The sequence below is a fragment of the Larimichthys crocea genome, chromosome XVII, assembly GCF_000972845.2.
Source record: "Larimichthys crocea isolate SSNF chromosome XVII, L_crocea_2.0, whole genome shotgun sequence".
In the NCBI taxonomy this organism is placed as follows: Eukaryota; Metazoa; Chordata; class Actinopteri; family Sciaenidae; genus Larimichthys; species Larimichthys crocea.
In genome coordinates this window covers 4,491,784-4,513,348 of record NC_040027.1, presented here as the reverse complement: position 1 = coordinate 4,513,348, position 21,565 = coordinate 4,491,784, and the positions used below count along the sequence as shown (strand labels likewise).

Below are 21,565 nucleotides of genomic sequence, written 5' to 3'. Positions count from 1 at the left end.
CCTCCTCTGGAGATGATGAGATGAGAGACCTGAAGAGACCTGCGATAGTGGCTCTGTTTTTGTATTTTTTTTTTGTCGCTTCCCGCATGTCTTCCTCACCACAAAGATGAAAAAGTTTGTGGTAATATAAGCTCTCTTCTCTGTTTTTTATGTCTTCAGGTAAGAGTACACCTGTAAGCATGTCTGGCACAGCTGACCCTTCCAAACCATGTGACCCCTTCCAGCCATTTGGCAGCGACGCCATCGACCCATTTCAGAGTAAAAAGGGCCCAGGAGACCCGTTCAGTGGCAAAGACCCTTTCGCACCATCCTCAGCATCAAGTAAAACTCCTAAAGACTCTACCTCGGGTTTCGCAGACTTCAGTTCTGTAAGTTGAGATGGGTGATACTGTTACTATATACTGATACTAGACCAGACCACATAGCTCCGCACACACCCGCACAGTCACAGTCAAGTGCAACATACTGAAGTGTAAAGATCTCAGTTGTTACTGTATGTCTGTAAACAAGACATGACCATAACATGTTTTAGGGCATGAATCAGACTGATTTTACAACAGTGGCCTAATTTCCATCCGATTGCACATTATTAGCAGGGAGGGAATGGACTCATTGTAATTAGGTGATGATGATATAAGTGGTGCTTGAACAGCAGCACATGGTGTAAAATATATCAGGTATAAATAGTTAGGTAATATAACTCCATCAGGTTACTAGGTCTTACTTTTTAATATTTACACTGAGGCTTGTGGGCTAGATAATCAGGTAATATTACTGAATATTGAATTGAAAAAAGCACAGCACATGACTATAGCAGTCTGTTCACTCTCTGCTCTAGATTGTCTTTTGCAGCCCATTCTAACCTTATCTGTCGTCCAAGCTTCTCTGTTTATAACATTGTGCTGTTTCACATTCTAAAATGTCCCATTAGAGCTCTGATACTGGGATTTCTTCTAACAACTGGATTTAAAGGAGTAGGTCAACATTTTAGGGCTGGAGTCAAGACGTGGTTAGCCTAGCTTAGCATAAAGATTGGGAGCAGGGGGAAACAGCTAGCCCGGCTCTGTCCAAAGACACCTCTGAAGCTTTCTAAATAACATATCATATCTCATTTCGTTCAATTGGTATGGTTTATTACTTGATGAACAAGGATCTGGTGCAGTGACTGTACAGTTTACAAACTCTTGTTGTCTTAGTGATTTTGAGCCCAAGATCACTTATAACAGCAGCCACCTGTCAACCAAAGCAGCAATTTTTCTATAAAAATTCACCCTTAGTATAGTTGTCATGAATGGGGAAATTAGCTAATATTTGTATCAGGCTTATAAACATGTTTATTTCTGCTGTGAAGTTGGACATTTTAACATGGGGGCTTATGGAGGTTCACTTATTCTGTAGCCAGCCTCAAGTGGCCGTTTGAGGAGCTGCAGTTTTTGCCACTTCTGCATTAGCTTCACTTCACACTTCACCTCTGGTTGCTGTGAGCGACACATGCAAGTTGGGGTGGTGGCAAATGCTTGGTCTGTTTTCAACCGGGACAGCGTCCTCATGCTAAGCTAGGCTAACCACTCCATACATCTCACTCTCAGAAACTTAACTCAAACTTTATTTATATAGCACCTTTCATGCACAGAGCAAAAAACAAAAAAATAGATTTTCGGAAGACCATACGAGAGAGCATTAGTGTAGTCAAGCCGAGAGGTGAAAAGTATGCATTCAGTATCACAAGAGCTTATTTTAGCTGCTACAGACCACCGAAGTAATCCTGATTGGAAATGAGAGAGAAACTTGCCCCAAAATGACCCCTGTTCACCACCATGACAAGACAGTTTGAACCCACTTTGGGCTCAGATGGTTTGGTAGTAAGGTGTTGTCGGTTGCAGAGCAGAGCTGCAGCATAACTTCAAATACAGGAAAGGGTGTCAGCACTTTACGTGGTTTGTTTGTTTTGAAAGAAAGAATTTCATAAGTTTGTCAGGGTTTCCCCGAACTTTCACAGAGGACTAATGTGTTGGCAGGGGAGCATTGAGAGGACACAAACCTGCTGTAAGCCATAAGAAAATAACTTTTAAGTGACCATTTTTTATGCAGATAACTGCAGTTTTTCTTAGCAGGGAATAATGCTTCTGTGTGATTGGCTGACTGGTGCTTCAACAGATTTCTCCATCTAACATGAGACACAGCAGTATCACCACTCAGCTCTCAGCTCTCGAGTCTGTCTGCCCTGTATGACCTTGCTGTGTATGTGTTGACTGGTGCTTTCTATCTGCTCTCTGTTCTTTCTGTGCATGTCTTTGCACGTCTTAGGATGTTTCTATAGTTTGGCCTTTTCTCCCCACTCTCAAGCATCCATTAGATGTCTTTATTCTGCACCTTCTGTTTATAATGACACACACTGCCTGCTTTACTGAGTATACATGAAGTCATTATTTATGAATGAATTATTTTAACTTGACTCCAAAGTAAAAGATTTGCAGATGAAACATTGAAACAGGTAGCAGTACCAGTATGACTGCCTCTTGTAGGTTTACTGTTATTCTTTCATCTAACTTTCTGAAATTAGACAAAATGATGATGCATTGTAGCTTACATGCCATATGACATTTGGACTTTATTCTAAGGTAGAGAGTTTTTTTTAATAATAGTTTCCTATCATAATCATAGATTATTCCACACAATTAGAGACATGAGTCTTCAGTGATTTTTGTTCAAACTGTTGAACTGCTAGCACTACTTAACAGTCCCACAACAATTCCATAAGAAATGTTATGAAACAGTCATTGAATCCAGGTAATGATCCATAATGACAAAATATTAAAGCAAGGCCTGAGTCACTTATCCTTATATGGGCAGATTTCCTGGCCGGCATCCTTTGTTTCAACTCGATTCGTATTGATGACATCATCTTTTTGTCTCTGCATGTCACAGCTCCTCTTTTTCAAGTCATGTTTAGCTGCTCTTTCTTTTAGTTCCAGCGTTGTTTGTTTCTACTTAAAGGGATTCACTGGCAGTTCTGTTTCACCACACTCCATTTGTCTCACCTGTGGCGCTTATTGCCAAGTGCCAAGTGTCAACTTCAACTTCAGCGGCTTGTAAGCACTGTAAGAATTCATGATATACCTCCGTTACAGTCACCAGCCTGTCGTTTGAAGCCAGACAAATCGCTCTGCCTCACTAAAAACGACTAACAAGTAGCTAAAGACAGCAGAAACTGTCCAGGTTTCCCTTTACAGTGTCTGTGTGCTGTGCTGTAAACTAGCCTAGATCCTCTGAGTTCAGGGATTTCTGGTTTATAACTTCTCTGTTCTGTAATCCACCTCTCTGACAGGACCTGACAAAGTCAAGGTAAGAGACTGAACACCCAATCCAATTCACATAGAATGACAACATGCCAATGATGTGTGATGATCTTCCATCATGTGATGACATTTTACTGCGTGGATATGAAAATGTGACTTTGTAACAACTTGTTTCCTATTGGCCAACGTAGACGCTCTAATCTAATGCAGCCAGAGCAACATGTGCCATGTAGAGACATTCATTCACTACATGTTTATTACTGTGCTCATGCTTAGTGGTGTGTAATCACACTGTTATACTGAAATGTGTTGTAAATGGGGTAATGTAGTCCAGTGGAACACCACTGTTGGACTACAACTCCAAAGAAAGACATTTATGAGTTCAGATTAGCAATGCTCCAGATTCCATGTCTCTCTCACTGTCTCACTCTTCCTCTCTGTCTCCCTCTCTCTCTGTAGTTTGGGAATGAGGCTCAGCAGTTGGAGTGGGCTAAGCGAGAGAGCGAGCGGGCCGAGCGTGAGCGGCTGAAGAGGCTCAGACAGCAGGAGCAGGAAGACCTGGAGCTGGCCATCGCCCTCAGCAAGGCCGAGATGTCCAACGCATGACCTGGCTCACTCCTCCACACACACACACACACACACACACACACACACACACAGCAGGTAAACAGGCTAACACGCAGACAACATCTAAACATTCAGACATAAAGCACATCACTGGACTAACTTGCGAGCGTTCATATATATATATATACACACACACACACACACACACACACACACACATTCCCCAACACCACACACTCAGTAACTCTGTCTGACCGCTGATTCTGCATTATAAACTAAGACAAACAAAAGTCAACTGACAGAGAACTGAAGGATGAAGAAGGAGAAGAGGAGGAGGAGGAGGATGCTTGATGGAAACAAATGGATGCACTGTGTATATGCACTCTAGTGGCTGAACAGTAACGTGATGGATCCATTCACTGGACTGAGCACACAAGCTGACATCTCTGAAGAAAGCCTCGACAGTTTGAATTTCACTGTGTCGTCTTTTGTTTTGTTTTGTTTTTTTAGACTCACTAACAAATCTGTTGCTATGAAAGGGCAAATAGAGACTTTAAATCACATTACAATTCAAACTGCCGAGGTATTTCTCAAAAGGTTTCTTTTTTTTCCTCGTTATCAGCAGTGACATGATGATATATCATGGAGCTGCTGATGGTGTATCGTGTCAGGTAAGGTTTAGTTGTTTTCCTGGTAAGAAAATGCTTCAGAATGAGGTGTTAAATAAGTATTTGTTCATAGAGAAGGGACTGGATTAAATTTAAATTTTTAATTTTTTTGTTTTTAAGGCAATACTGTCACTAACCCAGACCGAGAGTAGAAGTGAGAATGTCGATATTAGTTGAGTTTTTTCACTTCTGCTGGAGGCAAAACAACTGTTCCCCTCTGCTCTGTGTGAAGATGGCCAATCGATACTGGATGTACAGATATGAAATTGATATTGATCTCCTCATCTGATTCTGGCTGAGTTGGAGCATATTTCCCCAACTGCTAGTTATTCTGTTAACTTTATAGCACACCAGGATCTACCGTGAGATTAGAGACCTGTAGTACAGACAGGGCTGTATTATCAAACGCAGAGACCCTCAGGCGGCTCTCAGTTTGTGGTGTTTATTTCATCGCAGATTTCTTTGGGAATATGCTGAAGCACAACATGGACTACAGTGATCAGGGCGTCAAGGTGCTGCTCGTTGTTACCTATTCACGAGCTCCTGTGAACTCTGCTGGTGTAATCACAAGCGCTGTCTAGACGGGCAGTGATCAGGTCCAGCAGCCGCCTCAGAAGATGCAGTGTAGTACTAACCATGACGTGTAAATTGATCTTTATAAAGCCTTTATTATTTGTTCATATTGTGTTTGCATAGTGCATATTCTCAAATGTAATCTCATTACCACAAACTAATACTAACTACTAATTAATACATGCATAATGCATGCAGAGTGGCAGAAAGGGGGAGCCAGCTTTTTGCCCTGAGGACTCGTGTGTCCGTCTGTTTCTCACATCCAGGTCGGAGCTCAGCGGCTCCTCGTGTGAAAAGGAATATTTTTAACCAGTTTCAGTGGGATATGCTCACTTTTCATTCTTGTCACATTATGGGTGACTTTAATGTGAAGAGTAGCTGACAGATGCAAAATGTCAACACATCCTGTGCAGTGACAGTAACAAATTGTACAGATCTATTTTCTTTGTCGAGCAGTGTGAGACAGTATGGAGCGCGAGCTGTGAAGAGCCGCGGTACTCTCTCCCTCTGTCCAGTGTACATAGACGAACAGGGCTAACTCTGCCTCCTTTCGACAGCTCTGCTCTGATCCCGATGCTGTGATGTCACGCCACATCCAACAAACGAAAGGCAAGATGAGGGAATTCATTTTTTCTACACTTGACTTGTTTTCTTTTCAGAGAGCGAGAATTTTAACACCGTTTTTTTTTAATTCTTTTTATTTCATGAGCTACTTCTTTCACACATTTTTGTTTTAAAACATCATCCAAGTGGATGTCGTGGTTTTGTGCTATAATTTTAGGTTTTAGTCACTGCGGTGCTGCACGGAGCTGTTAGCACAAGCCGCTGAGTGTTTGGAAAGGTTTGGAACTGGCTGAATTCAGGTGTCATTAGGCTGGAAATAGTGCTGTTTCTGCTGTGTCATAGTGATGTTCAGACATGGACCACTCACCCTGTTGTATTTGAGTTGTCCCTTTTACTTGAAGTGACTGATGTTTGAGTGAGACAGACTCTGAAGTTTGATTTTGGACTGACAGATTCTGCTGAACTTCTTTCCTCTCAGAGCCCCTCTGTTGTACGTTCAAATGTCATGTTGTGTTTTATATATATATATGAGTCTGTATTCTGTGTGCCCATGATCAATCATATGCTTCAGTCAGTGTTTTGCCTCGTGCATGCCCTGCAGACAGATTCTAAACATCACTCTGAACAATAACTTATTGATTTCTCAGTTTTCAGTACGTTAACTTGGTTATCAAGAGGGGAAAAAGTAGTTCTAACAAAGCTAGATGACCTTGTTAGTGTTCTTTATTGAGACTAGTTGTAACCACTAGCAGTACTTTGGTGTCAGGACCATCGTACGATGGAATACAGCGCTGGATGTGTTCTGATGGAGCTCAGACATTTCAGTCACTCTGTCTCTGCTCGTTTGTTACAGAAAGAATTTTGAAAATACAAACTCCCTTCAACACTGCTCAGTGGAAGTGTGTAAATATAGCTTCTGATCACCAGTGACACCACTGAGCGCACTGCTGCTGAGTGATTTGTAAGCGTGGATAAACTCAATTACATTTGATTTTACATGACTTGCTTTAATTTCAAAGGAAATAACCACTCTGTAAATCATAATTCATAATTTACACCTGCCTGAGTTAAGTCAAGAAATGTCAGGGTTCCATCAGACCACTCAGGACTGTGATGCACAGTATGCTGGTCCTGGATCAGGGCTAGGTCTCTGTAAGATGCTAACAAGCTGTGTCTTGGGTGGAACACCAGAACAAACAAAATACTTTTTAATCCTTTAATTGCACAAGCACATTGTGATGAACATGAATTAGTAACTATTACGATACTATGTAAAGTTGGTCTTGGATCATAGCAGCCTCTGAAGAAGGCTTTGCACTGACTGGTACGACAAGATGACCTCATGTTATTTAGTGTTGCGTTTGCTTCTCCAGTCACCATGCTGGTAATGAGAAGGTCAATGACATAACTGAAATTTCGAACAACGTTTCCCCCCCAAAATATTACATACGTGTGTGGAACTGACTTTCGGGGGGTAGAAATGCTAAAAAATCCGTGTAATGTGAATTCACCCAAAATTGGACAGAAATGCTCGAGTAAAGTTGACGTGCCGCCACTGATTCTGCCAGATAGAAATGTGAACTGCCTCTCCCTGCCATTTTTGTCTTGTTTACATATCATGAACATTTACTTTGCTGTAGCTGTTACAAACTGTGTACCCATAGGGGAGCAGTGTCTCTGGTGTGAGCCTCTCTAAGCTGTACATGGCTGACAAGCTTCCATCTACCTTTGTGCCGTTAAAAGCATTTTGTGTCTTTGCTGTGCTCCTGTCACACTGTAGTGAAAACTAAACTACATTATGGCCCCACTAAAATTAAGCTGCCAGCTGACAACTTAGCTTGTTACACTAGCTGTGAGCTAATAAGTTAGCCAGCTTGTTGTCAGCTGTTACCCATTACCTTTTAAAAAGAATAGCAACACTTGCTAAATTGTTGCTAACAAAGGTATAACAATATGTAATGATAAATAACATGAGTTGTTACATTAATATTATTCTGTATGTCCTTTATTTTCAGCTAACCCTATAAAAAGACCAAAACCAACATGGTCTCTTTCCGACTAACCTAGCCTATGTTGTGGTTTGGTTTCCTGTTGAAGACATAGATCATAGACACCAATATATGACATTTTTTAAAGACTTTGTTATAAAAATATATTTTTTGTGATATTTTAACACTATGTTAACATTGTAAAAAGAAAAAGAAAAGGCATTACACCACCAAATTGTTCACAACAATGTGGCAGGAACAGTGCACAGCAAAAAGAACAAATATTCCCTTTAAATTTGGTTTCAGTGTGTCTCTGTGCTCATCACAGGCACACAGCTCAGCTGAAGCTTTGTAAGCAAACCCAAGTTTATCATATAGAATAGATCTGTGTCACTTTCTGCAACCTAATAATTAAGAACTTGTAGAACGCAGAGGGCTTTGTAGAAAATGTACTGCAGTACCTCCCAGAACTCGAGATGAGCTTTTCTGGAGCATTGAAAGGGAAAACATATAATTAATAAATCTATTTTCAGATTGTAGATTCTGCATATGAACATGTTTTAAAGAGTAAGTTACAATATTGAGAACCTCTGGTACTATCCAACACTTGCTGCTACAGACACATTTCAGTCAGTACCAGAAAGTACTGACTCTGGATACTCTGCCTGCTGTAAACTGTGACCCTCTGTTCTACATGTGTTTCTGTCCACCTCCCTGTGACCCCAGCCTGTCTCAGTACACTGCTTAGAGAGGTGAGCTCCAGACCGGTACTATCATTCATACTGTATTTTTCATCTGATGTCTCCATTGTGCAATAGATATTGTTTATTTTTATTGTTGTTTTGTGTATCCTGTGAAACCAATGTGATGTTTTTGATATGTAGCATATGTTTTTAATATGATTATTTATGCACCCACCACCCGCTCCTCTGTCCTGACTGTGTAGAGGAAGTTCATGCTTTGATTTCATTCCGCTAGCTGCAGAATCGACAAACCTCTCCTTCCAACACACTTTTTATCTTTTTCAGGGAAAGAAACCGGTCTGACAATGTTCATTATACTCCATCTTTATTAATCATCAGAAATGTTCAGAGCAGTTAAAGAAATCTTTCTTGGATAACGGATGGAAATCATCAAGATTTCATTTGATTTGCCTTTGAATTCTGTCTTTACTCACATACTGATGCTTACTAGTAAGCAGCCAAACTGATTTCGTGGGGACGTTTCATTCTTTGTTCACTTTACTTTTGTCTGAAGCTTGTAGGTGTCTTTTTTTTCTGTGTTCAACTGCCCTTCCTCCCACGCAGGCGAAATAATCCGAGCTGTCTTTATTAAGATGCATACGAAGTGTATACAGTCTGTATAGTATCATCTCTGTTATATTTGTCCTATAAAAAGCAAATTTGAAGAAGAAAAAGTAAACTTGCTGTGGAACCATTTGGAGGATTGCTTACAGTTACACTAATAGCTGAGGACTGAACAGATGCTGGTTTATTTTGAACAGTGATCCTCTCTACATGGTCTGTACTGTTTACTAGAATAAACATTTCAGTTCAATGAGAAAGAACTGACTGCTGCTTGATTTGTTACAGGTGACAGTTTGAATCACACAGCAGAGCTCAACTCCAAAAAGGAGGAGGAAAGAGTTAAATGCTGCAGTTATTTGATTTTACATACGTTGTCTCTAAAAGCTGATTTTTAATTAAGTTTATTGACAAATTATAAAAACAACAATATACAGAAATGTGACTAATAATGATTATATTGATATCAATAAAATTAGCGGTGGGTGTCAAATAGCAGGTTCAACCATGATCCACGAGAAAGCAGGAAAACTCCCGGGAAGAAGCTAAGTTAGTGCAATTAATGCATTAAAGGGACATAAATGTGTTCAGAGGGAAGAGAAGACCCCACTTTAAGTACCTACAATGGGTCAAACTCCAAAACTCTGAATCCTACATTTCCTATAATGCACCAGTCCACACCACCAATTTGTACCACAAGCCTTCAGCCTTTCTGTCATCAGCTTGTAACTACTACAATAAGCCTGCTGACTGTTACTTTCTTAGAAAAAGCACCTGCAGAGCCAGAGAAGACATCATTTCCCAGAGGCTGAGCAGGGCTGTCATGTGACATTGGTGACCAATAGACCTTTCTAACTGTGACATTACGTATAAACGATAGGTGTAACTACTCAAAAATGATGGCTGAATTCAATTTAGTTGAATAGAACAGAGCCATCGTTGATGATTTTAGTAACAACCTGTGCTTTTGACAGCACTGCTATGAAGTTCGAATGTCTGCCGACTGTCTAAAGAGACTACTGTGAACAGACTGTTCCATACAGTGCACCTGCTCATCCTCCCAATGTGGAAGATTCTAATAGATGAAGCCACACTGGGAAACAGATCATATGTGATGCAGGACATGTTCAAATTGTTACAGAGGTTCCATTACAAATTTTAGACATTTTGCTGTCCAACAATGCTTTTTATATTGTCATTGTTGCAATCCACGTCAGTGTCAGTGTCCATGGATGTTCCCTGCTTTTTGTGGCGAGTGTGTCCCACAGTCTATCTATGTCAGTCCTGTATCTGTCATTTCAAGAAACTAGCCTTTGCTGTTTTTGCTCTGGACCAGTTTCCTCTTCCTGTTTTGTTGCCCACGAGGTTCAACAACAACAACAACTTCAACAACAACAATTCATTAATGAACCCCTTTTTATGATCTTTGGACTTGAGTCCAGCCTAGTGTTTTTGTCTTTGAGACCAGCATGTCGTTATGAAATTAGTCATCCACACCCAGTTTTGCACTATTTTGTTTAATAAACCCTGAATATTAAGTTATTGTGTTAGCAAATAATGCAACGTTTAGGCCAATTGACATTGTTTCCTGTTATATTTCAAACTTTGACTGCACTGAGTAATGACTTCCATTATGAACAACAACAGTATGAGTGCGTAACTGTATGAGGAATGGGTTTTGTCCTGATCTCTGTGTGTTCTTGACCACAGTCTCCATGACGACTACAAAAAAATGTTGGAAGAGAAAACAAACATTCATATTATTACCCAGACTGCTTAGTTAACAAACCACCAAGGCTGGGCAAAACCAGCCAAGTGCCCATACTACCAGGAATATAATTTTCATTATTATTTATTTGAACTTCATTTATTGGAGTAAAACAGACCCATTTATGGATATATGTATACACAGAGCTATAAATATAGATCAAGCCAAAAGCTCAATTTGTCTGTAATTAGAGAAGTAGAATGTAAACTCTTGAGATGTCATTAAAATAACCAGAAACACTACTAAAAACATGACCGAGGTGTCCTCAGACGTAGCTACAGTGGTGATGTCACTGCTTTCGAAGGTGTCAACAATCACTGTGATGAGTCGAGTGTCATCAGAGCCAGCATGGCTGACAAAACTACAAGAATAACACCCACTTTGCAGTAAAGCACATTGATTCTTTAAGTGCTCTTACTTTTAAGTGTAATCAGATTTGTTCTCTGACGGACTGAAGCAGGAGAGGCCTGCAGGAACAACCCGTCTCTCTCCCAGACAGCCACAATGTGCAGTGAATTACACTCGAGCTACATTTCAAGGGTACAGCTGGGTAGTGTGAAATGAATGCTGTGCAAACACAGCAGCCATTTCTGGACGTATTAGCTGAAACCCAAGCAATCTGCTATGTTAGCGAATGCTAACTGTCTCCGTATGGAATAACAGGAAATTCCTTGCTAGGTTTGTGTTTACTCTATGGTAATGGAGAGGAGGAAATGAAAAGCCTATTGGCTTTTAACTGGGAATGTGGGTCAGAGAGAATTGGAGGATAAACGTTGGTTTGCCCTCTCAGTAGTTCAGTATCTCTCTCTCGTTTTGTCCTCTGACCCGTGTGTTTTCACTTTCAGCCTCATCAGCACTGCTGCACGATTTCTTAACCTGAAAACACACGTGCTTTGTAGAAGGGGAGGGGGGGATTCCAGGAAACTGGTGTAATATGACTTACTTACTGCTGAAGGTCCTGAAAAGGTTGAAAATAATGCCAGCTGCAGAGAAACTGCTAGTTCAGTCTGTGTGTGTGTGTCATGTCTGTTGGCATCAGCTACCAGCATCGAGTACATCTCTACAAAGCTGACAGCTAAACATGAGCTGTGGTGTCAAAGAGGGTCCGGGATGCTTAAAAGAGTCCAGTGGTGAGCAAACTGAAGACTGGTTTCATTTGATGCAGTTCACTGCAGCGTTGGTGCTACAATGCTTAGCTGAAACATGTTTCTGGTGTCATTGTACATCAATGCAATGGCTTTGTGTTCGGACTGTTGGTCAAACAAAGAAAGTGATATGAAGAAAAATCTAAGCTTTAAATAAAATGAAAACATTCATTTGTTCTGGACTCTTCATTTAGTTGGTTTATGAACTATGAGAGAACTAAACTGGCAACCTGTGTGACTGAGCCAAAGTGACAAAAACTGCAGTTCCTCAAACGGCCACTTGAGGCTGGATACAGTATAAGTAAACCTCCATACGTCCCCATGTTAAAATCTATATACAATATGTTAATTACAAAGCTTCAGACATGCTCATGACAACTGTACTGAGGGTGAATTTATATGCAACTCACCATTTCAAATTTTATTAAGGCTTAAAGTTATGCAGAATTAACAGCGTGGATGCTCTGACAGGATAACAGTTAGCTGGTTTGAGCAAATTCTGAGGTGCAAAACATTTCTTCAGAAACCTATGGGTGACGTCACACATACGGCAGCTGCACTGCAACCCGCAGGAAGACCCTGCAGCTCATCGGTGCCCCCCTCCCCTCCCTCCAGGACATTTACAGCACACGTCCCTCCAGGACATTTACAGCACACGTCTGGCCCGCAAAGCACTCAGCATCGCAGGCGACCCCACCCACCCCAACCACCAACTACTCTTCAGCCTTCTGCCTTCCGGGAGGAGAATGAGGAGCCTCTGGACAAGAACCAGCAGACTGAGAGACAGCTTCATCCACCAGGCCATCAGGATGCTGACCTCCCTCCCAGCATTGCCCCCCCCTTCCTTCTCTGCCCGCTGCCCCCACAAACTCTGGACACCGCCACCATATTTGCCATATTCATACTATTTCCATCTTCCAGATTTGCCACTGTCTTTCTTGGATGTAGATGTATTTTTATCTTTTTATTTGATATTTTTTTTTACATCTTTTACTTATATTTTATATTTCATGTTTATTGATGATTGCACCGGGGATAAGACGAAAACGCAATTTCAAATCTCTGTATGTCCTGTACATATGGCAGCATTGATAATAAAGTTGACTTGAACTTGAACTTTAAATAAAATAAATAACATTTTAGAGACTTCAGAAGGACTAGTCAAAGTCAAATGACGGACAACATGAAGTCAGAATAATGAGGTCGTGTTGAGTTGTTTCAGTCTTTAGAATAACATACTTTAGTGTTTGTATCACACAAACACTAGGCTGGTTATGTTTCACTCATACTCTCATTATACCTGGCATTTATCAGCATGTCAACATTGTCACTGCGAGGATGTTACCATGCTGACGTTGGCACTGAAGACTGAAGACTCTTGTTCTTTTTAACTTGAAGTCGTTCATTTCTTTCCAAAGTCTGTGAAAATCTGATCTGGCTGTCCAAACAGAAATCACCTGCCCAAATAGCAGATCTGTTTGAGGCATGTGCAAATCTGACAAATCTGAAAAATATTTGATTTCATCTGTTTACACAGAAATGAAATGAGCAGATCGGAGTCACTCTCTGGCAGAGAATCACTCTGTTTCACTCTGGCAGTCTGTGTTCAATCAACCTTGGCTGCAAACTCATATAATCCGCTGGTGAAATTTTAAACCAAAGAATTGTCTCTCTCTCACTCACTCACACACACACACACACACACACACACACACACACACACACACACACACTCCCTCCCTCCCTCCAGGCATGCGACTACCATGAAAATGAGGTACAGTAGGTATGTGTTTCAACATGTCCCCAAGTATGCTAAGGACCTTGGAGGTTCACATACATGCAACCGCCCTTTGGTGTGTGTGTGTATACAACCCTTAGTATCAAGAAGAACAAGAACTAGCTGGAAGCAAGACGTCTGTTAGCAATTTGTTAACAAAAACCAGTTTGGTTACTGAGCTGAGACAAGACTAGACGGTATTCACCTGAAGTAATGTATACACACACACACACAGACACACGCACACACACACGTATGCATACGGAGGAAATCTTTCCTGACTTGAAATGATTGAAAGCAGGTGTGATCAGAGCTTCATGGATGTAATCAGCTTGGAGGAAGAGATGACACAGAGTCAAAGGTGTGTGTGTGTGTGTGTGTGTGTGTGTGTGAGAGAGAGAGAGAGTGTGAGGGGGGGCTGTAAAATATGCGTGCAGCATATAATCCCAGCTCAGTGACTCTTTCCACATGTAATATGGTCTCACTCCAAGTGAAGTGTCTGGCAAACACTTCAGCTTCTTCATTTTCTACACTGTATATACAAGGCTGGACTCCGGTTCCGAAAAATAAAAAGTTATGTCACTGAGAGAATAATGAACTTTTTAGTTGGGAGAGAAGCCATATCTTCCCTCGTTCATCCTCTCCCTTCCCTCTCTGCCTGCATTTTCTCTTATTTCACTCCTTCCTCACTCAATGCCCACCCAGCCTTTACCCGCCTCAAAGAAAGGTCCAATTCCAAAACTGTTAAAACTGATGTGCGATGAGACGTTCACGGACAGAATTCCGTCAGGTGTTTCCTGCCGTTCACACTGGTGCTCCTCCGTGTCCCAGTAGATGGCATCCTCTTCCCAGAAATAGAATTCCTACTTTTCCTCCTCCGTCTATGCTGGACACCTTTGGCTCTGGAAATCCATTCAGATAAGACGTTTCCAGCTAAAGCTGATGTTTACCAAACAGCTGATAAAGTTCAGCACTTTGCTCAGTTTCATGAGAAAACTGTTTTTACCACATCCAGTAAATATTACTGTAAGTCAGCAGTCATGATACGGTATCACTGAACACCATTTTAGACTCTGCATACTAAAATAAGAAAGATACCATCTCAATATGTGATAAAGCAAAGCACCGTGAGTTTGAACCTTAAAAACCCTTGAAAGGTTTCACACTGTTGGTTTCAAATGCAAATTTTGGAGTTGCCTAAATCCTCTGTGGCCTTCTGACCTCACTGGCAAGAACACTCTCAGGAGAAACACTGCTAATCTCCACCTCTCCGGTATCAGTTTTCTCCACACACACATATGGTTTTATGAGTGTGTTATGTTGGAGTTGGAGAAGAATATGCTGTTAAACACTCTGGAGGGGAGTTCCTCTGAGATAAAGTGTTGCACAAGAGCATGTGAGCATGTTTACAGCCTCTTGTTAACTGAAAATATTAGTCTTGGATTGTGAGGTAGGTGGGAGAATGAGAGAAAAAGTCACTTACATTGGAAAAAGGGAGGAATACTTGAGTGCAGGAATGTCACATGTTTGAGTTTTCGCTGTGTGTGTGTGTTTGTGGAACGGTTCATGTGCGATCGGGGAACCAAATAAAAAGCCCCTCTCTACCTGTTTTTGTATCTCAATCATGTGAAGTGAGATGGAAAACAGCAGGGAGCGGGCCGGGCCAGGCTGGGTTCTGTCTGGGTATAATGATGTCATGTAAGAGAGATGGTGAATGTTCTCAACACCATCAGACACAGACCACGAGGACAACTTCAGTCTGCTGCAGTCGATTATTCTGGATTATCACAGATGTCACTGTCAGCTATTTTCATTGGAACTACTTTCTACCAAAGAAACGGGAGTGTTGTTAAATGTTTGAATTTTTATGCTTTTTATTAAGATGAGTAAAAGTTTAAATTCTACAGTACACACATCACACGTGCTGATTCAAACTGTTCTTGAACTTAAAGGTCTAGTGTGTAGGATTTAGCGTAATGGCTGCATTGCAAACACCTCACATCACCCTCACCTGAAAGGAGAAACAACACTGTCTGGAGTCAGTATTTAGTTTGTCTGTTCTGGGCTACTGTAGAAACACAGTGTTTCAATATGGCGACCTCTGTGAAAGAGGACCCGCTCCCACTGTAGATATAAAATCATTTTAAAGTACCAAAAATAAAAAAGATTCTTATTTTCAGGTGATTATACATGCATGAAAACATAGTCATGAATATTATATTCCATGTCTGCCTTATTCTGAAAAGCCCCAAATCTTACACACTGGATCGTTAATGTCTTTAAATTGATGGAACACACACCTCTCTGTGCTTTGAGAACAGCATTCTGAATATTAAAAGTTATCATTTTGTTTTCTCAGGTGCGCGAGGTTGTGATGAAGGAACTTTGGACTCATAACCTCTGCATTAAATCCTGACCATGAAGCTGAGTTTCTGTTTGGTTCTTTTGTTTTTGGAGAGAAGGCAGGAATCTGAAAACCTGAGCTATCTGCATGGCTAGACACAATTAGAGGTAAGTGAGAAAATATGTTTTTTGAAGATTGCGACCCTTTAAATCATCAATATGATATCATCACATATGTGGAACAGTTTGTTCTCTACAAATTCAGCAGGACATTTTTGGTATCTTCGAAAATTTGGAAATTTCTACTAAATGAAAAACAGACAACAGGAGGCCTTTCCATCAGAGTGCACAGGAGCTGTCGCTTGTTTCACGCACACACATTGCTGCATATGTGAGAGAATGAGGAAACCGGTATGTAAACCATCTGACCCCCTTCAGGTCGGAGGTTCCCACGCTCTACTGTGGCAGCCACCCTCCTGTACCCAGCTGAAAAAGTGAAATGAAAATGTTTGATTTTTCACATGAGTAAATGCACTAATGATAGAGGCGGGGGGTTCCTCTTTTCTCAGCACTGGCACAGGGCCAGTTGTGGAGATGACACCAAGATGTGTGGCCTTTGCAAGCCAGAAATAGACGTAGGCCTTCTGACTGCTGCACCAGTGCAAGTGTGAAATGGCAGCGAGAGAGTTTCATGAGCAGCTCTCATCTCTGGGTTTGTTGGTTAACACACACACACACACACACACTTGGTGCATCTACATGATACTTACTGCATGAGAATAATTTGAGTACATTATATATTACATATTTGACCATGATTAATACAATTTATGACTGGTGACATGATGCATGTTTAGTAAATAACTTTGACTGAACTGGAGGCTGTTTCCGTCTGTTGGTATTTCTTTTGTCACTGTTGTCATCACTGATTGAGGTGAGGCCAAATAACAAAAATAAAAGCCAATAAACCAGAATGATCACTTCATATTTTAACATCAGTCAAACCCTAAAACCAGGCTGAAGCAATATAGCAGTGTACCGAATGGCACAGCACCACTGTTTGTACCTGTAAGGCCTCAGGATGTTTTGAACAAACCCGAACATTCACTGTGTCGCCATGGTGGTGTTGATCAGCTGTTCAGATCAACAGTGACAGAGGCAAAAGTGTGAAGAATGTAAAAAAAAAGAGCGAGAGAGAGAGAAAGAAAAAGCTTGAGAGGCATCATCTAGCAAATTTGGAGGTTGGGGGTTTCAAACGCTGTTATCCAAACAAACACATGATGTGAAGCACACTGAGGTCTTCCTCCCCTCTCCTTCTCCTTCTACGTGTTCAGTCCCTCGTACAAAGCGTAGGGCAGCTCCACCAGAGCTTAATACTGTGCTGGAATGCACTCGGATGATCAAACTCTCTCTGTATTCTCCCTCGATCCCCCTCTGTCATGCTCTTGTGAAATCATTTTCATATAAATAATTTCCATATTGCGGCTCTTGATAACTGCCTTGTGATGCAAAATAAAAGCACTTCAACCCACAGACCTGATGTTATCTTTATCTTCTGAACACCTGCTTTTTTGCACGGTGAAAAATCAAACTCCTGTGCTTTTCTTTGGAATAAAAAGATTAAATGTGAAACATGTTGCTGTGCAGACAGACACGAAAGTGACAGTTTAAATCCAAACAGGATATATAATCCTCCTCATATGCATCAACAGTATTGTCTCAACCGTCTTTGAGCAGCCCCCGTCCTTCCACCAGTCTTCTCTCCTCGTTCAGGCTGAACTTTCCTTTATCCCAGTGGCTCTTTTAGTTTATTTGAGACTGGGTTTCTCTTTCTTTTCACCCCTCCATCCATCCCTCCCACTCATTGTGGTTCGCCCCTATGCCCCGACGCAGCCTCCATCTATATTGAGCCTCTGTAATTATGTCAATGTAATGTTTGTATTTATAGGCAGCTGCCACAGCACTCTGGCAGCCGCTCTGTCCCAGCTGGGAAGCATCGGTCTGATCTTTCCAGGCAGGGTGCACGGGTCTCTGAGCTGGATTGAATCAGCTTCTGAGGACGGCTCACCTGGCTCGAGACCTCTAAAGATATCATGTCCAGGATCAAAACTGAGATGTTCTGCATGTCTTGTGCATCATTTTATAGACATTGCCCCAAATCTCAGTGTGACAGTTAATATTCTTGGAATTCAGAAAAAAATGAAGCCCCAGAACCAGGAAGTGTGTGTGTGTGTCCACATCAAAAACCAGGTTTTATATCATTGTTAATCACACTCAGGACTCAGAAATCATGTTGTTCATTTAGTTTAATATGTACATTAAAATAAACTATTTACATTATATAAAAAAAGATTCTATTTACAAGGCAGTACATTTCTTCAAGACACAAACAAACAAAGCTTTTTGCCAAAGACTTTGTAGCCCTTTGTCGATCAGGTGGTGTTGAGATGGCATGCACTTCTGTGAGATTGTAAGACCCTGACTTCAAATGCTAGAAGATAACAGACAGACTCACAGACACATTCGATTCAAGCCTTCGAGGAGGACAGAACGAAAGGCAGTTTTAGAACAAAACATTGTCTCAAAGCTTATTTTCACGTGCTCTTTACACTTTTACAGGATAACACAGAATAGAACTTTGATTGTCTTTTAGCCAGTGGAGAATATGGCACTCGTAAGATGTGTAATATCGTGTTATAGAAGGCACTACAGGTGAAAATACAAAAGAATCGTCGCTCTTCCAAAAAAAAAAGGATTGTCTGCTTCCAGTTGCTTCAGTGGCATGTGCCTGACATGTTGAGTGGATTTTTCCTTTAATTTGTTGCCTATTTAAACAGCATTCCATACAAAAAAAGTAGTACCAGCTACATAGATTTAAAAAAAACAAAAAAACAAAAAAAACTTTTATCCGAACAGAATTCATCTGTCTCTGTCGTGTCTGGCTGTGTTTCCTCTGGTTTTGTGGTTTGTTTGTCAAAAATAACATTTAAATAGATTGTTTTTTTTGTTTTTTTTACAAAATATAATTTGAGGGCATCTCGTCTGGATGCTCTCCCCCCAATGAAACATCACTATAACATTCCTATAATATACCTATAGGTATTACAGTGTAGTCAATAGTGGCCTCATCATACTGTATGGCAGTTTATGCTGTCATGGTACCACTATAGTTAATATTCCTACAGGAACTTGCGTCTAAATATTTGCATAGCATCCTTCTAGCTGATCACGGGATTGTTAGAGTTCTTTGGATTCGGTGCATAGAAGTCCTTGTCAGCTCCTTCGGGACTTTCCTCACATGTGCCTCTTCATGTGCAGGGCGAGGTGGTCGGACCTGGAGAAGGCCCGCTCGCACAGGTGACACTGGAACGGCCGGTGTCCGGTGTGCTTCCGGAAGTGACGTGTGAGCTCGTCTGAGCGAGCGAACTTCCAGCCGCAGCCCTCCCAGCTGCAGTGGTAAGGTTTCTCTCCTGCGAGCACACAAAAGGAAAACAACAGCCGTGAGTGACGTCATAGCGTGAGAGCAGGTGACGACAGGTGAATAAACGGAGCGCCCCCCTCCCCCAGCGCGGTCAACGTGCGCGTCTTACCTGTGTGCGTCCTGAGATGCGCCTTCAGGTGGGAGCTCTTGGTGTAGGTCTTCCCACAGCCGGTGAAAGTGCAGGTGTGTGTCGCAGTCCGTTTCCTCGGCCAGGACCGGCGACCCCTCTTCGGTTTGGTGTCCATCATTTCCAGCGGGGAGGACGGCGGGGTGAGCAGGACCCGCTGGCCGGCCGCCGGCTGCTGCTGCATGCCCATGGTCGCGTCCTCTCCGAACATGCCTGGGAACTGGTGATGGTGGTGCGCACCGGGGAAAGGGAGTTGCATCCCAGTGTGCGGGTGTGGGAATCCCCCTGGTGCGCAACGGTGATGCGGGTGGAAGCTCTGCGGGAAGGTCAGCGAGGTGGAGTTGCACATCTGGGGCTGGTGGCACTCGGAGCTCCTGAGGTCGTCCGGGCTGAGTGGCGGCGTCATGCTGCCCACCGCTGCCTGCGGGGAGTTTGCCAGCCGAGGCTGCTGCTCATACGACATCATGCAGGAGACGTTCCCCTCTTGTTTGATTTTGGTGCAGCTCTGAGGCACCAGACCCATGACAGGTCCGTACGTGTCCATGTTTGGCTCCACTTTAATGCTCGGAAGCTCGGGAAATAAATCCTGAGTTGTCTGGAAAGGCGTGGAGCTGATCATGAATCTGCCCTGGATGCCGGAGCTGTTCCCAGGGAGAAAGCTGGTATCCACGTCGGAGCGAAGGAGCTCCGCCATCAGGCTGTTGTAAGGTGGCGGTGGGCTGTTCATGTCTGGGACAGAGGTATAACTGACTGACTGCTGGGGAACCCCGGTGTGCTGCTGCTGTTGCTGCTGCTGCTGCTGCTGGTGGTGGTATACGGACGCCCCGGACTCCTGGAGCCGATAGGACTCTGCTCCAGGCCCGGCGACTGGCGCACTGTCGGAGGCTGCGGTGTTTGCGAGAATAAACTCAAGATCCAAAAACTTATCCAGGTCCTCCTCGTCCTTTCTGCCCAGGCAGCTGCTGTCCATGTTGGGCGCAACGCTGCTTATGTCGCCCTTCCACCTCTGGAGCGAGGATGAGAGAGGAGAATTAGTTTGCGTCAAAATGTACAAGATTTTATCAAAAGTTCAAAACAAACAAAAAAAAGTTGAAAGCAGCACACAGTGCACCAAGAGATTCATCACAAACTGTAAAAATGAATATGTCTATATAATAAAGGGTTATGAGATTAACATTACACTGCAAAACAAGTATAAATATATAAACATCACAACTTACATCTTCCCAACATTTCTCCTTTTGGTTGGCAAACGTAGAGATTGATGGTAAAATGGTCCCACTCAAGGCCATTTCCATGCGTATTTAACAAAAAGTAGAAAAATGTTTCCTTAAATCTTCACAGACACTTTCTCTGTTTCAAATGAAATCACCAGAGTCCGCTGAGTCTCCAGAAAAAAGCTACACTATCGCGTTGCTTCTTCTGCCGTCCGATGAGCTGCTGCCCTCACTCATGTGCAGCTGTCTGTATGTCTGGAACGAGCTGCTTTTCTTATAAATATTGGTTCGCAGCACAAATCAGGAAGCGCGTCCAGGATGGGGACGCAGTGCACCGGCCAGCCCCCTAAATTTAGCCTCGGTATAAAAGTCCGAGCTTTCGAGTCAGAGACAGAGAGGTGGTGAGAGAGCCACTGGAGGACTGGTGCGGAATGCTGCCCTGCACTGCTGCGGGCAGCTACTTAACCTTCTCAGGGAAGAACCCGCCCTCCGTCGAACCAGGCCAACAACTTGCAGAGAGAGAAGAGAAGGACCGCCCACTACTAGCACCAGTAGAAGCACCATTAAAAGACATAATAAGCAATTAACACGTTGTTTGAAATGAGCAACGAAACCGATACTAAACGGGCGGACAGGCTGTGCTCAAAGAGGAAGGGAGATGCTGCAGGTGCCTTGCGTATTACGCATTTGGGTACGGTGCGCTTTTACGCACACAAATAATGCTGCATGCTTCCTGATGAATCT

The 21,565-nt window shown here is 42.4% G+C and overlaps 2 protein-coding genes across 9 annotated transcripts in view; one reads left to right on the top strand and one right to left on the bottom strand.

Annotated features, from left to right (window-relative positions):
* eps15l1a (epidermal growth factor receptor pathway substrate 15-like 1a) overlaps positions 1-8,493 on the top strand; it is a 36,570-nt gene extending 28,077 nt beyond the window's left edge. For 6 of the 8 annotated variants that reach the window (XM_027290090.1, XM_027290084.1, XM_027290083.1 and 3 more), the window contains 2 exons: positions 160-368; positions 3,759-8,493. In XM_027290090.1, the coding sequence (XP_027145891.1) occupies positions 160-368; positions 3,759-3,905 (356 nt within the window). In that variant the 3' untranslated portion in view covers positions 3,906-8,493. Of the gene's footprint in view, positions 1-159; positions 369-3,328; positions 3,346-3,758 lie in introns of all 8 variants that reach the window. The other 2 variants (XM_027290089.1, XM_027290085.1) reach the window with 2 other exon arrangements.
* Positions 8,494-18,284: 9,791 nt separating this feature from the next.
* Positions 18,285-21,273, bottom strand: LOC104927273 (Krueppel-like factor 2). The gene is made up of 3 exons (XM_010741313.3): positions 20,825-21,273; positions 19,587-20,610; positions 18,285-19,466 (listed from the first exon to the last, which is right to left on the bottom strand). The coding sequence occupies exons 1-3, from the start codon at positions 20,900-20,902 to the stop codon at positions 19,291-19,293; spliced, it is 1,278 nt and encodes a 425-aa protein (XP_010739615.2). The 5' UTR covers positions 20,903-21,273; the 3' UTR covers positions 18,285-19,290.
* Between the last annotated feature and the right edge of the window lie 292 nt (positions 21,274-21,565).

Bases quoted from the DNA above. Each gene is read 5' to 3' on its own strand.
- LOC104927273 (XM_010741313.3), bottom strand. From the start codon at position 20,902: ATGGAAATGGCCTTGAGTGGGACCATTTTACCATCAATCTCTACGTTT. The intron at 20,611-20,824 runs GTAAGTTGTGAT...TCCTCGCTCCAG, and splicing joins AGGAGAAATGTTGGGAAGAT to AGGTGGAAGGGCGACATAAG. The intron at 19,467-19,586 runs GTAAGACGCGCA...GTGTGCTCGCAG, and splicing joins GCATCTCAGGACGCACACAG to GAGAGAAACCTTACCACTGC.